The sequence below is a fragment of the Alexandromys fortis genome, unplaced genomic scaffold, assembly GCF_014885135.2.
Source record: "Alexandromys fortis isolate MF-2015 unplaced genomic scaffold, M_Fortis_MF-2015_v1.1 scaffold_45, whole genome shotgun sequence".
In the NCBI taxonomy this organism is placed as follows: Eukaryota; Metazoa; Chordata; class Mammalia; order Rodentia; family Cricetidae; genus Alexandromys; species Alexandromys fortis.
This window is the reverse complement of record NW_026067926.1, coordinates 7,506,111-7,523,539: the sequence shown is the minus strand read 5'-3', so window position 1 is coordinate 7,523,539 and position 17,429 is coordinate 7,506,111. Positions and strand designations below refer to the sequence as shown.

General features: G+C 47.3%; 1 protein-coding gene across 2 annotated transcripts; it reads right to left on the bottom strand.

Moving 5' to 3' along the window:
- Window positions 1-11,042: 11,042 nt before the first annotated feature.
- Rps15a (ribosomal protein S15a) lies at window positions 11,043-16,160 on the bottom strand. 2 transcript variants are annotated; one of them, XM_050143359.1, is made up of 5 exons: window positions 16,067-16,160; window positions 15,078-15,215; window positions 14,561-14,640; window positions 11,751-11,836; window positions 11,043-11,216 (listed from the first exon to the last, which is right to left on the bottom strand). In XM_050143359.1, exons 2-5 carry the CDS (start codon window positions 15,208-15,210, stop codon window positions 11,123-11,125), a joined length of 393 nt encoding a protein of 130 aa, XP_049999316.1. In that variant the 5' UTR covers window positions 15,211-15,215; window positions 16,067-16,160; the 3' UTR covers window positions 11,043-11,122. The 2 variants fall into 2 exon arrangements, with proteins under 2 accessions (XP_049999316.1, XP_049999315.1); XM_050143358.1 differs by lacking the exon at window positions 16,067-16,160 and adding an exon at window positions 15,600-15,738.
- Window positions 16,161-17,429: the final 1,269 nt, after the last annotated feature.

Below are 17,429 nucleotides of genomic sequence, written 5' to 3'. Positions count from 1 at the left end.
CCCCTGTCCCCACCTCCCAAGTACTGAGATTAAAGGCACACGCCAACATGCCCACCCATGTTTAAGCACTTCTAATAATCAGATCCAGTTATTAGCACCAGGTATGCACGCCCTGCTGACCTCAGCCCAGGCCTGCATCTTTTCAGACTCTTCCTGGTCCAGAAGCTTCAGAATCCTTGGGATTCTGGATACAGAACGTGGGTTCAGTAGGGCATGGTGTCACATTCCAGAAATTCCAGCACTTTGGAAGCGGAGGCAGGAGAATCAGGAGTTCAAAGTCATCCTTGGGTACATAGGTGAGTTCAAAGTCACCCTAAGCTACATGAGACCCAGTCTCAAAAGACAAGGAGGAAGAGGGAAGGAGGAAGGGGGAGGAAGGGATGGAAGAGTTGAGGGGCATGGTGATATTTCATTTGTATTTCAATAAATAAAGCTTACCTGGAGATCAGAGAGTAAAACAACCCCACTGGTCAGCCTTACAGACCAGGCAGTAGTGACACACACCTTTAATCCCAGTAACCACACTAGTTTGCCATAGTAACCAGGCCGTAGTGGTGCATGCCTTTAATTCCAGCCCTAGAGAGGACTATAAGATAGGAGAGACAGCTCTCACTCAGTCACATTCTGAGATCCCTGGAGGCAGATCACCATTTCAGACTGAGGTAGAGGTAAGAACCAGTGGCTGGCTGTTTTGCTTTTCTGACCTTCAGGTTGAACCCCAATATCTGTCTCTGGGTTTGTATTAATCATGCTACCAAGCGGGAAGAAGGTGGCAATGGTGGTGGCAACTTCATGTTCACCATGAAATTCATCATATTCGCAAACCGAGGTCAAAACAACGTTCCCAGGGCTGGAGAGATGGCTCAGTGGTTACGAGCATTGCCTGCTCTTCCAAAGGTCCTGAGTTTAATTCCCAGCAACCACATGGTGGCTCACAACCATCTGTAATGGGGTCTAGTGCCCTCTTCTGGCCTTCAGGCATACACGCAGACAGAATATTGTATACATAATAAAAAAAATAAATAAATATTAAAAAAAAAACCAACAACGTCCCCAGCCCTCGCCATCCACACTGCCTACATCTTGAGACTCAGTCTCCAGCTCCAGCGCCAGCCAGAGGGAACGTGTACAGCTATAGGATGCAGACCCACAGATGAGACGTCCCGACTGGGTCCTCTGCATAACATATACAGCTATAGGATGCAGACCCACGGATGAGACGTCCCGACTGGGTCCTCACTAGCTCAGCTTTCACACCTTAGCGCCCCCCTCCGTGAAGGTGCCACCTTTTCCTCACTTCCTTCCTCACAGATACTTCCTTCTTCCCACTGAATAAATTGTGAGCTGTTTATGTACAGGGACCAAGCTATTTTCATCGGTGAGTGAGGAACAGAGGTCAATCGCCCCTTGGTGGTGAATCACACTTGATTGTCACAGGATGGAGCTAGCTTGAGATTCAGGGCCCCAGCCTGCTAGGTGTGGCTCCCATATTCTGCTCAAAGCCAAGTATACCACGTAGGGCTTGGGGGACCCACAAAGCTGGCTTCTACCTGGCCGTGTCTAACTGGACACCACAACCTCAGTGTGACCCCAACTATGCTTTCTATCCCTTTTCCTCGCCTCAGACATTCAATCTTTACTTCCGTGTGCTGACTGGCCCTGTGTGGGTATTCAGTTGGAAGCTGAACTACCAGCTTCCAAAATCTGTCCAGTCCTCCACTTGCATAGCTGAGGGATGAGCCCTTAGTGAAGGAGGGAGCTAGGTGGATGAGCCTCGAGAACCTGAGACAGGAGGTGTCCCTGCTAACCTTTCCAGAGCCTTCTGAGAACCTGCTAAGTTCACACATGCTCAGACTGTGCTCTGTTTCTTATTGCTATTAAAATATTAATTTATTTACCCTGACACCAAAATTTTTAAATTTTAAATTAAAAAAAAAGCTTGTCATATGCTACTGGTCACAGTATTCCTCTAAGGAAACGAGCCCTGGAGCTGGAAAAGCTAGGAGTTAGCAGAAATCAGAGTAGCCTTGGCTCTCCCTTAGGAATGGGAGTAGGGGTGGGCAGGAAGAGGCATTTGGGGAAACTTTATTGGGATCACAGGGGGCAAAAATGCCTCCAGACTATTATCTGGTTTATATTAAAAAGTGCAGCAGCAGAGGAAGTAATATTAAAACTGGGAGGCAAAGAATGAACAGCACAGACAGGTTCAACAGTCTAGCCATCAGCTCGGGGGCAAGCGGCCCTGACTGCCCAGCACAGTGAAGCACACCTGTAGACCAGCACTCAGAGACTGAGGCAGAAGCATGGCAAGTTCCAGGTCAGCCTTGGCAACAGAGTGAGTGAGGCCCTGTCTCAAAAACACAAATGCATCATCAAAGAAACCTGTACCTTTAACAAAAGGTAGTATCAAGCCAGGCGGTGGTAGCGAACACTTTTAATCCCAGCACTCAGGGAGGCAGAGGCAGGCAGATCTCTTGTGAGTTCGAGGCCAGCCTGGTCTACAGAGTGAGCTCCAGGGCAGCCAGAAATACATAGAGAAACCCTGTCTCAAAAATAAATAAATAAATAAACAAACAAACAAACAAATAAATAAATAAGGTGGTATCAGAGCTGGGCATGGTGGCACACATCAGTAATGCCAGCACTCGGTTGACTGAAGGAGAATCACAATAGCCTGTACTATATAGCAAGACTCTCATAAGAAAGGAAGGAAAAGAGGGAAGGAGATGGGTGAGGCTCTGAGTATCTAGTATGATATACATTAGCATGTACTTTGTATATAGGCTTATATACATATATATGCTTATAAATGTATACATGTGCTCTCAGAAACATTTACTGGAGAGCAGAGAGGTGGCTGGATGATAAATAGACATATGGATGAGAAGGAGTGGGTGGGTGGATGAATGGGTGAGCGGGTGGCTAGGATAGAGGTAAGCACATATGTAGACAAAAGGATGGACAGGTGAGTAGGTGGATAGATAAACAGTCTAACAGGTAACTAGATGGATGAGGGAATGCGTGGTTGGACACACCCTATCTTCCAGCCCTCAGAACAGCCCCAGGAGGGGAGTTGAGTGAGAGTAGTCCCTAGAGAATCGTATATTTGAAGGCTTGGTCCCCAGTTGGTGGAACTATTTGGGAAGGATTAGGAGGTGTGGCTTTGTGAAGGAAATGTGTCAACCCTTCCCCCCCCCCACACACACACACACTAGGCTTGGGGGTTTCAAAAGGCCAGTGAGTGCTCTCCTCTCTCCTCCTCTCTCTCAGTTGTTGTCTCAAGCTGCTCAGGCACCATACCTGCTTGCTGGCACATTCCCCACCTTGATAGTCACGGACCCACCCTCTGAAAATGGTAAGCAAGCTCGGATTAAATGCTTTGCTTTATAAGTGGTCTTGGAGCTTTGTCACGGTTGTAGAAAAATAACTAAGACAAACTCTCTTTAACCTCAAGGCCAATGACACAGCTACCTCACCCTCCTTCCTCCTGCACCTTCTCCCTGTGGCCGGAAATAATCTACCTTATCTCACAAGATCTCCAGTCCAGACCTGGGTTAAGGGGGAGCGGACTGTTCCAAGACACTTGTGGTCCTGTGCTGTCACCTAGTGGGCGTCTTGTGAAACTGCAGCGATGATGCGTACAACCCTCAGGCTGTCTGGAGAGAATTTAGCAAGGCCCGCGATGGACTGATAACCTGGTTTGAAATATTTTTTGACAGGATGAAAGTAGTGGGATAATTCAGATACGCAGGCCTTAGAGTAAGTGAGCAATACATACTTATCCAGTTAAGCCAAGGAGGAAGAAAGGAGCTACCAGGAGCCTCCATTTGGGAGTTTGAGTTCTCACCACCCATCCACAGCTTCCCCTTCCCTCTCGGGATTTCACACTGCAACTATGGCCCATGCCAGAAGGTTCAGCCATACACAAGGCTTTCTCACTACCTTCTAAGTTATTTCATCACACAGTTAAGATTATTGCTTAAGCAAGAAAAAGACATCTGTAGGAAGTTGTTAGGAAACTTTCAGAATGAAGAAATTAGCCCTGGAGACTACTAGAATTAGAAGAGCCCAGGCAGAGAAACTCGGAGGCTCTCTCAAGTTCTCTAGCAACCTGCCCCAAGAGTCAGTCGCTGCATCACAGGGTCCGATGGTGGGTCTCCTGTGGACTGAGTGATTCCCTAGGGATGGGGATGTGTGTGTTGCAGAGTGTGACATGGCTAGAACACAGCACATTCTCTCTCTCTCTCTCTCTCTCTCTCTCTCTCTCTCTCTCTCTCTTTTGTTTTTTTGTTTTTTTGTTTTTCGAGACAGGGTTTCTCTGTGGTTTTGGAGCCTGTCCTGGCACTAGCTCTTGTAGACCAGGCTGGTCTCGAACTCACAGAGATCCGCCTGCCTCTGCCTCCCGAGTGCTGGGATTAAAGGCGTGGGCCACCACTGCCCGGCACACAGCACATTCTCAAGCAGCAAGAAAGTTAGCTTCCATCTTAGGGCTGGGAAACCCCACATCTTACTGTTATAAGTCCAGCTGCTCGCCACACAGCCGTCTAAGAAGAGAGACCGGGCAAGGAAGGAGTTTATTCAAAAGGATGGTGACTTCATTTGAAAAGCCATCTAAACAAGATAGTGAACTTCTTTGGCGTGTGCGGGAAGGGGGGTGTCTTACTCTAGCTAGGAAGTCAATGGGAGGGTTCTGGTAGGTGTTCCCAAACTGTTGAATGCTTTCTGCTGTAGCTGGGCTGCAGGACACAGGTATCTGTCTTTGTCCTGGACTGCAGGACACAGGTATCTGTCTTCTTTGTCCTGGCACTGGTACCTAGAAGGAATAAGGCCTTCTGAAGAGTGTCCTCACTCTAGCTATCTGGACTCTTAAAGGAGGTACCCCAGGAACCAGAATCTCCCACAGAAATCTCATAGGGAGAAAAGACTTGAGCGTGATACCAGCCAACCCACCCAGGGAGCTGTCTCCAGAGAGATTCCATGTTGTGACAATAACCTGTCAGGCCTCCTGTAGGAGACCAGAGTTGGACAGTGATCAATCAGTGACCCGAGGTACAGCCAGGACTGCTTAGCTAGGACACTGAAGGTGTCCCTCTTCCAATAGCCATGTTGAATAAATCTCTCTTGCTGTTTTTCATCAGTAATTTGACTCTTTGAATTGGTTTACTTAAGAGCGGTAGCCAAACATGGCTTGCTGAGACTCACAGGGTCACAGACTCTAGTTCGTAACTCTGATAACATCATGAGATGAGTTTTCAGTCCTCAAATCATTTCCTCTAGCTATTCCTGTCACTGTCAGGCGCACATCACACGGTGGAGCAGGCTTGAGGGTAGGTATCCTTGTCAGGTCCTCTTGCTAGTGGCTGAACTCTAAGTAATCGATGGGGGAAAAAAAAATCCTTAATGCTTAGCCTAATAATCACCCAATCAGGGCTCCCACATGAAGGAAGCTTTGTAACCCAGTGGGAACACCTTCAGATGACCCTGTCCCGCAAGGTGCCACCCCAGGGCTACTGAAACTTTGGATCTCACCTCCCATTCAGCTGGGAACACAAATGTTAACACCAGCTATCCCATTGCTTGGAATCGAAATGACATAGCATGCATTCCGAGCTCCCCAGAACAGATGAGCCAATGCAGTTGGGCTTGTCAGCCATCTTTCAGGAAGGCTGATTCACCTAAGGAAATAGGAATAATTACCCCCTTCATGAGTTAGCGCGCTTTTCCTTCCAAAAGCCTCTCCTTGGAGCAGATGAACCGCACTCTGAGCCTTTGTCATGCAGCCTGCCCATTTCTCTGTTAGGAGGCAGAAAAGACTAACTTTTTCTTCTCTTTATCCCTTTCTCAAATATTTTTCAAATACAAAGGCTAAGCACGCTTTTCCAGGCTCTCTCCGTCTTTCTGTGAAGGCCCCCGCCCCACCTGGCTGTTTGTCTAACATGCTGACCTAACTAACTCAAAGGCCCTGGCTTTCTCTCCTCTTCTTTTCCCTTGCCTGGCAGCTGCTGAGTTTACAGCAGTGTTTTTCTCTTAAACTCTGATAAAAATGTCCTCAAGCTTCCTTTGAAGTCTGTTTCTAAAAGTTTTATTTTTAAAAGATGTTTTATTTTACACACATGTGAAGTCCCTGAAATCATTATTAACATACGATTAACAGCCGGGCGATGGTGGCGCACGCCTTTAATCCCAGCACTCGGGAGGCAGAGGCAGGCGGATCTCTGTGAGTTCGAGACCAGCCTGGTCTACAGAGCTAGTGCCAGGACAGGCTCCAAAGCCACAGAGAAACCCTGTCTCGAAAAACAAACAAACAAATAAATAAATAAAATAAAAAAATAACATACGAGTAACATTATGCAGATTGAGTGAGTTGTATTTATAGATTTAGGAATGTACACATGCCAATTAAAGAAAAGAAGTGGGGGCTGGAAAGATGGCTCAGAGGTTAAGAGCACTGGCTGTTCTTCCAGGGTTCCTCAGTTCAATTCCCAGCACCACATGCAGCTCACAATATAATGGGATCCAATGCCCTCTCCTGGTGTGCAAGCAGACAAAGCACCCATATACATTAAATAAATCTATTAACAACCAACAAAAAGAGGCCATTGTTTGGGTGGAAGTGCCACCCCAGCCCCTGGCATCCATATATCCAGAGTCTGGAATGTTCGGGTGGAGGCTCCACCCCACCCCACCCCCAGTTGCCTCAGTCCAGACTCCACCCCCAAAAGCCTGTCAACCAGTGACTTCTCCCCAGAGCTGCTCAAGACCACTCCCACAGGGTATTTAAACTGCCCCCCAGAGAACAGTCTCCTCTCTGGGGGACTAGGCGGCCATTCGGGAGCATCTGTATCCATTAAACCTTGGCTTTCTAGTTTTGTTTGATTTGGTCTGATTTGGATTATTGTGTCTGCAGAGAGGCTCTTATTGGGGTGCAGAAACTTTCCATCCATGAATCTAAGAGAAAAAGCACAAGGGGAGAGCACATGGTCTCCCAAGGATGAAAGAAGGGGATGTAATATTTTACTTTCAAAACCTTAAAAATTATTTAGAAATTTGGTTTCTCTGTGTGTGTCTGTGTGTGCGTACAAGGCCAGAAGAGGGTGACAGCCTTCCTGGAGCTGAGCAGCAGGGGTTGTAAGCCACCTGATGTAGGTGCTGGGAACTGAACATGGATCCTCTGAAAGTGCAACAAGTGTTCTTAACTGCCTGGTCATTGCTCTAATCCCTAAATTACTGTATTAATGAGACTAAGAACCCAGCGCCCCAACGGTGACATCATCCTTACTATCTCCGCTCTTATCGTTTCTGCTGACTCATGATTCAAGTCAACAATCAGTCACTGCTGACTCAAGGAATCTCTCCGCTTCAAGCCCCAAATACTGACTGTTGCTCTTGTCAGGAACAGACGGGGCAGGGGCGCGGCAGTGAGGCTGCCACGTGCAAGCCCAACAACCGGGGCTATGAGGGAACAACTGAAAAATCCACATCTTTTTTGGTTTTCGAGCCAGGGTTTCTCAGAAACTATGGAACCAGTCCTGGAACTCACTCTGTAGACCAACCTGGCCTCGAACCCAGAGATCCACTCTTCTGGGATTACAGGTGTGCACCACCACCACCCGGTGAGATCATGGTTTTGTAATGTTGGGATCCCTGGGATCTACACGGTGAAAGGAGAGAGCCAATTCCCACCAGCTGCTCTCTATCACTATTCAAATGCTTGTACAGGCACACAATTAGTAGTTTATTAACAGAAATAAAGGCTAGCCATGGCTCACCCTGGCCTACCTTAGTTGTTCTGAGAACACTTATTAGGTTAGCCTACTGTGGGCAAAATTGATCTAAAGCAAAGTTTGTCTTATATTAAAGTGGTCTTATATTAAAGAGACTACCCTGAGGTGGGTGAAACACATGCTGCACCTCAGGAGGCTGGGACCATGGGATTATGTGTTTAAGGCCAGACTAGGCCACGTTCCAAGACTCAGCTTTAAAAAAAAAAATGTGATAGGGCTGGAGAGACAAAGGCCCAAAGAATGGGAGTTTGATTTCCCAGTGCCCACATGGGGCTAAAAAACTATAGTTCCTGGGGGCTGGAGAGATGGCTCAGTGGTTAAGAGCATTGCCTGCTCTTCCAAAGGTCCTGAGTTCAATTCCTGGCAACCACATGGTGGCTCACAACCATCTGGAATGAGGTCTGGTGCCCTCTTCTGGCCTGCAGACATACACACAGACAGAATATTGTATACATAAGTAAATATTAAAAAAAAAAACAAAAACAAAAACTATAGTTCCAGCTCAAAGAGCTCAACACCCTCCTCTGGCCTCCTTGAGCACTGCATACATGTGGTGCACACACATGTAAAACATCTCAGAAATAATTTTTTCTAAGTGTGACTGGGGAAGATGGCTCAGAGGGTCAGAGTGCATGCTATGCAATCCTGAGGACCAGAGGAAGGGAAGGGAGGGAGGGGGGAAAAAGGAGGGAAGGAATGAAAAAAAAAAACTAGTCAACCTGTGGGTTTGACACCAGGGATATCTCCCAAGGTGTCAGTCTCTGGGTCTTCCTGCACCAACAGTGCATAACCCAATGTAGCTTTAGCTCTTTTCCAATTAAGTCATAGTTTGAGATAAACCAAGATGTAAATGCTGGATGTTGCTGGGAGGTTCCAACCTTAGGGGAAGGAAAAAAGACAGACTTTTTTTTTTTTTTTTTTTTGATTTTTGAGACAGGGTTTCTCTGTAGTTTTTGGTTCCTGTCCTGGAACTAGCTCTTGTAGACCAGGCTGGCCTTGAACTCAGAGATCCTCAGCCTCCCGAGTGCTGGGATTAAAGGCCAGCGCCACCACCGCCCGGCGACACTGAGAGTCTTAAATTTCCACTGACTACTGACCCTTTGACTAGGAACCCAGAATAGTGCATCCAATATTTTGCATTAGGTGTTCCTAGGGATATGGACAGGCACTATGCTGGGACCCTTGGGAAACAGAGAATTAATATTCAAGTCCAGATGAGCATGTAACACATGCTTAATGGGATGGGTAGACAAGTGGGTAGATGGATAGCCAATGTCAGACTGAGAAGGAAATAAAAACTAGCTGAATTTAACCAGCACTCGAGAGGCAGAGGCAGGTGATTCAATCAGAGTTCAAAGCCAGTCGGGTCTACATAGCAAGTTACAGGGCAGCCAGGGCTACACAGAGAAACCCTGTCTGGAGAAACCAGAAGTTTGAGACCAGCTTCAGTTTTATCTAATACTGGGAAGACTCTAACATTGTGTGTGGGGGGGGGGGGGTGCATATGCCCGTACATGGAGAGGAACATGAGGGGGTTGGAATCAGTCTGTCGCTGGCAAGGTCAAGGACCCCGTGGACAGTAATCTACAGAGAAATGAATGAGCTTAACTTTCCTACAAGGACAGTAGAGACAGAAAACAGGAGAGGAATCAAGGACACCAAGGAAAATCCCACTTGTAAAGATAAGAGGATTATGACTATAAATTTGCTTGACAATAGGAAGCTGCCATTTACCCAGAGCCAATAAACCAAACCCGAAGCAGATTCCTCACCACACCTGAACACTGACCCTGGATTTTTCTTGCCAGAATGAGCTGGAGGACTTTTGGGGGTCCACCTTTACCAAGCTCCTCCTCCCCTTCAGATAGCCTCCAGGGAACTTTTGTTTTTCTGTGTAGCTTTGGAGCCTGTCCAGGAACTCACTCTGTAGACCAGGCTGGCATGGAACTCACTGCTGGGATTAAAGGTGTGCACCACCACCACCTAGCATCCAGGGAGCCAAGCAAGGAAGGAGTGCGCCAAGAGGGAAGCCATCTCCCCTGACTCTACATCTCTACAACTGTGTACCATAGTAAACATGTCTTTTGGTCAATTAACTAGTAACCAGTACAGCACAGATCTTAAACTCTCCTTGAATAGACCAAATTGTTAATAAGAGGTTTTTTTTTTTTTTTTTTTTTTTTTTTTGCCCAGGGGAGATCTGATCCTGGTGAGGCCAACAGTGTACTCAGACAGGAGCCAGAGCAGAGTTCACCAGGATAGCAGAGACCCAGCATCACTTTCTCAATTAAGCAGGCAGGAAGCTCTCAAAACCAAGGGGCTCCTGTTGTTCAGAAATAGCGCGCTCTACTAGGCAGGTGTCCCAAAGGACCAGAACCACACATCTACTTTAAATGGTACCACTTGGATATCAATGTCCTCTAAGCCCACAGTTCAGTCTCTGGGACTGAGGTGATGGAAGCTACAGGGGTCAAACTTAGTGGGAAGACAGGTTACTGAGGCACTACCCTGGGACCATCACCCCCTCTCTCCCTTTTCTGATAGGCAGCTTTGGTCCACCCACCAGACACAAACCAAGCCAACCGTTCATATTTTCCATAGTAACTGCCCTAAATCACTCTGGCAGGGCACTTGACAACCCAAGGTATGCAATGTAAGTGAGCAACACCTTCAACTGGCGCATATATATATATATATATATATAAAAAATCTTTCAAACTGAGTCTTTTTTAGACTTGTTTAAGACAGGGTTTCTGTGTAGCTTTGGAGCCTGTCCTGGATCTCACTCTGTAGACCAGGCTGGGCTCAATCAAACTCAGAGATCTGCCTGTCTCTGTTGGGATTAAGGGCCTATGCCACCACTGAGTCTTAATATCAAAAAAGACATTTTTAAGGGATCAACTCTAAGAGAGATAACAGAGATAGTGCTGCCAAATCTGGGTGATAAAAGGGGGATGCAGGCAAAGAAACGCGACAGGACCCACCCTGGACTCTCAAAGCACCACATTGTCATTTACCATTTTATGCAGATGTTACTGTCGCACAAACTCATAGTTTGCTGTAGGAGTGGTGCAAAAGGGACCTCCTTAAGGCACATACATGGTCATGCTTTCATTATTTATGTCAAGTCCCACAGCTGAACACCACTGGACTGCAACCATAGTGGCTGGAACACCAACCGGGACTCAAGTAAGGGCATGATCACAGGACTTTCTTAGTAGCTTTGAAAGAAGTGTCACCAGTCAGCACAGCCAGCCATTTGCTATTATGCTGGAAAGGTTCAAAAGGACTGACCCTGAGCACAGTCCATAAAGGCTCTTTATTTATGTTTTACATCTCTAGAAAAAGAATCCCAGGATTTTCCCTCCCGTGTGCTTTCGTCTTGCCTCTTCATGGTCCATGATGCCAGCTGAGGTGGTCAGTACAATGAAGCTATGGAGGAAAGAAATAGCAACTTGAGTGTCAACATTCCAACCATGCCTCCCTCCCTCTGCTCAAGCCTGCCTTCCTGGGAGGAGAGAGATTGATGCTGCTTAGGAAAGCTGGTGCCCAACCAGGGGGCAGTGCATAGGAATGAATCCTAGAACAAAGGAGGAAATCTAGAGACCCCAGCTACACTCTGCCCTGACAGAAAACAAAGACGAACCTGGGCATGGTTGCACAGGCCCTTAAATCCCAACACTTTGGAGGAAGAAACAGGCAATCAGAGTTCTAGATCAGTGAGACCCTAATTAGAAGGCATTGGACCAGTGAAATGACTTGGAGGGTAAAGGTGCTTCTGTCATGCCTGTTAATCTGAGGTTCATCCCTGGACCCACATGTTAGAGAACTTAAACTAAAGTCAACTAGTTAGGAAGACAGCCACTGCTATATCAACAAACCTCAGCTCAAGCCCAGCCATATCCCAACATTTCAAAGCATTAATCTTTATCACCATTAATTTTTAATTGTAGAAAGTCAACTCACCCAAACTGACGGGACGGGAGCAGATTGTTCTGCCATTTTTCTAGGTCTTTGAGTTGCACATCAAATCTAGGGCTTATCACTCCACACTGTAAAAGAAAACAAAATAAATTCTTTAAACCTTACCAAAAATCTAAAACAAGATATGGCTTTCATACCTGCTTGAGAGTCAATGGTTCAAAAACCAATACCCACATTACAGGCACCTACCCCGTGCATACCTTTTTCTATAAATTCCATTCAAACACTGAGCAGGGGACTCAAGAGGTTGAAACTGAAAGTTCTAGGACAGCCAGGGCCGATCCTTCCCCGGAATCATCATCCACACATGCATGTACATCTATACCCAAACAAGACTATACACCCCTGCCTACAGGAAAGAGCCATGTCAAGTAAGGTCAAATGACTTTGGGCCAAATGGTAGTTCCCCTAAAACATATCTCATTATACAGAACTGGGACCAAGTAAAATTGCAATCAAAATTTCATTTTTACAGTTCAAGAGGGTTGCAAGCTTAGTAGTAGCTAGCTAAGCAAACAAAAGCCATCTTTTAGTAGGGCTGCCCAACAATAAAACTATTAACTAAAAGCTACAATACAGAACATCTAAGTAACAAATGCCCATCCCTGCCTGCCTCTCCACATTGCCACCCTGAGGGAGGGTAGTAACAGGCAGGCAACAGTGTTCTCACAACTAATTCTAGGCCATCATCTCTGCTACTCCCCCAGAAAAAAGAGCTCCACCTTCACCACTGACTGCAAATCCTCAAGCAGGACTGAGTAGTACAGCTGCAGAAAGAAAAGGCCCCCACTGTTTATACTCAACATCCTGTACAGTTCAGATTACCCCTTCCTCTAAGAACCCAGAATGACCACCCAGGACAACCATGTAAGAATTGAGGTCACACACCGAAGTAACTATGAAAGAACTTGGCAAAGGCCATCCAAAAGCTTCAGATTGTATTCCCCCCACCCCCAAAAGACTGCCATTCTGACTGTCTGCTGGCTGTCATGGACCCTAGAGCTTTATTCCAGCTATGGAAAAGCTCTCAGAAGTAACAGACAAAACAGCCCTCTCTTAACCAAGCACAAGCAGGGATGAGATGAAGGCCAGACTCTAACATCTTACAATCGCTAACACCTAATCCATAGTAAGGGTAAACCTCTTTCTTTTAAAAATATTTTATTGTTTATGTGCTTTGGTGTGAAAGTGTCAGATCCCCTGCAACTACTTCAGACAGTTGTGAGCTGCCATGTGGGTGCTGGGAATTGAACCCGGGTCCTCTGGAAGAGCAGTCAGTGAGCCATCTCTCTCCAGCCCCAACCTCTTTCTTGAGGGCAATGGGCATTATTCTCTCATAGGGAAGATGACCTACACAAGAGCACTGCACCACATGCTGTTCTACCTGCACCAGGTTAATTAACTGACCAGAGACAAGAGCATGACTCAAGTTACCTAAAATCAGGGCAAACAAAACAGGACAGATATTCTCCCGCTTCAAAAAGCACATGGTGGGCGGGGTGGTGGTGGTGCACTCTTTTAATCCCAGCACTCGGGAGGCAGAGGCAGGCGATCTGAGTTCGAGACCAGCCTGGTCTACAAGAGCTAGTTCCAGGACAGGCTCCAAAACCAGAGAAACTCCCTCAAAAAAACAAAAACAAAAAAAGCCACATGTGGGATGGGTCTGCACTGCAACAGTGACTCAAAACTAGCACTGCCAACTCTTCACCATCTTTCGAAGACTTTGCAAGCAGTAGTGCTAAGGTCTGAATATTGAGAACCAACTTTGTAAAACAAAAACCTTCACAGAAAAGAATTTCAACTCAATTGCCACTGGCCATGGGACTAGACCTTCCTAATGCTGTGATCATTTAATACAGTTCCCCATTTGTAGTGACCCCAACTATCAAATCATTTTTGTTCTACTTCGTAACTGTAATTTTGCTGTAAATACATTCATCAACTGGGCGTGGTGACACACACACCTTTAATCCCAGCACTGGGGAGGGAGAGGCAGGCGATCTGAGTTCAAGCCTAGCCTGATCTACAACAAAGAGTTCCAGGACAACCAGAGCTGTTATAGAGAAACCATCTCAAACCTTCCCCCGCCCCTCCGCACAAAATAATCAGTTTTCCAATGAAAACTGCAAAAGGGTCACTCAATCCTCAAAGGGGTTGAGACCCAGACCGAGAACCGCTGTACTAGAGGTTCTCAAACTCCTTGCACATCAGAAACCAATGGACCAGGGCCACACATGAATGGCTTACTGTCACTGCCCCAAACACCAGCTATCTATTTAGTTAGTCAAAGACAGGACTCAAATAGTCTATTTGGTTATGCTGATGACGGTTAAAACTGACAGGCAGTCTAGACCTCAGACACAACTGTGACCTACACTGTCAAACACTTGACGATTCCATTATCCAGCACACTGCAGGACCTGTGCAACGCATCCCTTTAATCCAACAATGCACTGGAGACAGAGATCTGACTTAAAGGACAACCTGTCTGTCTACAGAGACCCCAACTTGAAAAACAAAACGAATCCAGCACTCCACTAGCACTAAGAAATTGAATTGTTTATATCCGAAGTCATCAACTGAAGCTTCTGAAATCGCTAAGTCAACGGGGTTACCAAGGCCTAGCTCTGTCTCACACAAACTGACCAAAAACTTGAACAAGCAACCAAAGGTAACAACTGACTTGTAGTTTAAAAAGCGTCCCCTTAGCCAATCCCTTAAATTAGGGAAGTGGAGCAAGGCTGACAGCAGTGGGCATAACTTGCAGGCAAATACAAAATGAAGGGTCTTACCTTGTTCAACCTGCCGGTGAGGTTCACGACGATCTTCCCAGCTCTGTGGTCGTCAATGATTTCAAATTCACCAATGTAACCTGTAAAGCAAGTGACTGTTTTCAAACCAAAGACACCAACCAGTCCAGACCTAAACCTTTATGCCCCCAGCACTGCTTTTTACCTATTTTCTCCCCCGTGTCTGATTCTATCAGAATTCTTAAAACTCAGCATCACGTGAAGATTTAACACCCAAAAACATTTTAGCACAATCACCCCCCACACCCCCGTATTCACAGTAGTACTCTCCCAAGGCCGGGAACCTTTCCTCACAACTCAAGTCTTGGGGGCTCAGGAACCCTGGCTTGCAGTGACCTGGGTCATTTAAGCCCAGACACAAGCTTGCTTCTCCCAAGTCAGCGTTCCATTTGCACTCCTCCCTCCCCCACTGACCCTCCGTTGCCCTGTCTCAGCTCCCAGGTATAGCCGCTCTGCCTTGGCTTCCTTTAGGACTATCTCCTTACCCGTCAACACTCACCGTGCTTCATCATCACGGTTAGGAACCGAACGATGACTTTGGAGCAGGGCCTGATGAGGACCTGGCGTTTGCCTCTCTTCTCTGCATTGTTGATGCTTTTGAGAGCATCGGCCAGGACGTTCATGCGCACCATGGTGGCTGAGGAAAGAAAACACGGGATATGCATGCATCAACATCCAACCATGCACCAGGCCTGTGAAACTCGTCTTCCTACTCCCACCATAGGTGTACAGCAACATTGCCAAACCCGGCAAAGTTCCCGACAACTGCCCTGTTCTCCTGCACTCGGTATCTACTCACTCAAGACATTCACGTTCAGGCCAACCGGCACACAAATAGCCCGAGAAAAGTGACCCAAGCCCAGACTCATTACGGAGAAGATAACCTTAGGAACAGCGGGACTTATCGGCTGGCCAAACGGAAGGTACGGAGAGGCTGTCAATACAGCCCAAGTTTGAAAGTTCTGGCAAACATCTGCCAAGGTTTTCCAAGTCAGCAGTGTCGGCGGTTAGGGCAACTCACTTTTAGGTGCCGACAAGCCTCCTAGGAGCAAAAGCATTAGGCGACGGGGCCCCGCGGCTTCTTACACGGCTCGCACAGGGCGTGGGGACGCAGCGAAGGCGCATTTCACGTGCAAAGGGCAAACCCCGACTTGCTTTTCCCTAACTTAGCAGTGAGAGGCTGGGCGGAGACCCCAATGGCAGTGGCCACGGCTGCTTGCGGCGCTCGGGACTCTGGAGCGCCCGCAAACACAAGAAGCCGCAGGGCCCACGCCGGCCACCGTTCCCGCCGGGCCGAGCGGAGCCCAGCCTGCGGCCGTGGGCCAGCTCCCGCAATGAGTCGCCCATGGCGGCCCCGACCCGCACAGACGGAGGCTGCGACCACGGAAGGGCTCGATGAGCCCGCGGGATCCCGAAGTCGGGCCCCGGGGTAGAGGGATGGCGCGGATGCCGGAGGATGAGCACGGAGCTCCCCAGAAAGTCACTCACCGGCGCGGGAAGATGGCCGAAAGAGGGTGGGAGGGCCGAACGCACGGAGTTATGGGAAGCGGAAGTGCTATCGCGAGACTTTATTGTCACACGCCCAAAGCAAAAAAGTGTGGGTGATTTCTGATAGGAAGATCAATGCAAGGGCGGGGCGTTTGAGAGTGGAAGGCTGAACTCTTAACTCTTTAGGTCTTGCGCTGTAGTTCATGGTAGTCCGGAACTCGCCGCAATCCTCCTGCCTCAGCCTCTAGGGTCCTCGCATTAACACCACAGTCAACTTTTCTTGGGTTTTTTGTTTTGTCTGAGTTAATGAACCTCACTAGGTAGCTACGGCTGTGCTGGAAGTGTGTAGACCAGGGTGACTTCTGCCTGGTTGACAGCCTCTGACTCCTAGTGCTGGAATTAAATGCATGTACCACAACAGCTGATTTTTTTTTTTTTTTTGAGTAATTTGATTGGTTTGATTTGGGTTTGCCTTTTGGAGATAGAATCTCATCAATAATGGCCCATGCTGTCCACAGATTAATGATAATCCTAACTCAGCATCCTGGTAGTAGGATTACTACCAGGGTCGCCTTTTTCTTCTCCTCTTCAGTCTTTTATTATGTAGGGAGGGGCACGGGGGGGGGGGCTGCCCTCAGATTAGTGACCCTTCTGGGACTGATTACCTGCCTACCTGGCAAAGGTATTCAGTGTAGTGAGCACTGCCTCAGTGTCCCAGCCATCCCTTTCCCTCATCTCAGGGGAATCTTCATTGCCTAGCATAGCTCACGCCGTCCAAGGACCATTTGTTTTTTCCAAAGTTTATTAGGATTTTGAGCACAGGTCTAGAGCTATGTAGTTCAGACTGGCCTCAGACTCACCATTCTCCCCAATGCCCTCGATGTGCTAGCTCCTTTGTACACTTACCTTGTTCTGTTTGCTAAAAATGTGCAGTTTGCTTTCTTAGCAGGCTACAGTTAGAAGAACATTTCTTTTTTTCAGGGTTTTTTGTTTTCTTCTATTTTCTCTGTATACTCCCACCTCCCACCCCCGATTGTTCTGGAACTCACTCTGGAGACCAGGCTGGTTCCAAAGTCATGGAGATTTACCTCTGCTTCCTGGGCAGAATCTGGGATAAAAGGTGTGCCCACTGCCACCACCACCACGACTAACAGCAAAGATTTATGAGTACTGAGTACTCTATCTGCATGTAAGCCTGCATGCCAGAAGAGGGCATCAGATCACATTATAGATGGTTGTGAGCTACCATGTGGTTGCACAGAATTGAACTGGGGACCTCTAGAAGAGCAGCCAGTATTGTTTTGTTTTTGTTTTTTTGAGACCAGGTTTCTCTGTAGTTTTGGAGCCTGTCCTGGCTCTAGCT

Coding starts and splice junctions, on each gene's coding strand:
- Rps15a (XM_050143358.1), bottom strand. CDS start 15,636: ATGCTTTTGCTCCTAGGAGGCTTGTCGGCACCTAAAA. Junction 14,641..15,077: donor AACCGTGATGATGAAGCACG/GTGAGTGTTGAC, acceptor CTTGCTTTACAG/GTTACATTGGTGAATTTGAA. Junction 11,217..11,750: donor CTCCCGTCCCGTCAGTTTGG/GTGAGTTGACTT, acceptor TTTCCTCCATAG/CTTCATTGTACTGACCACCT.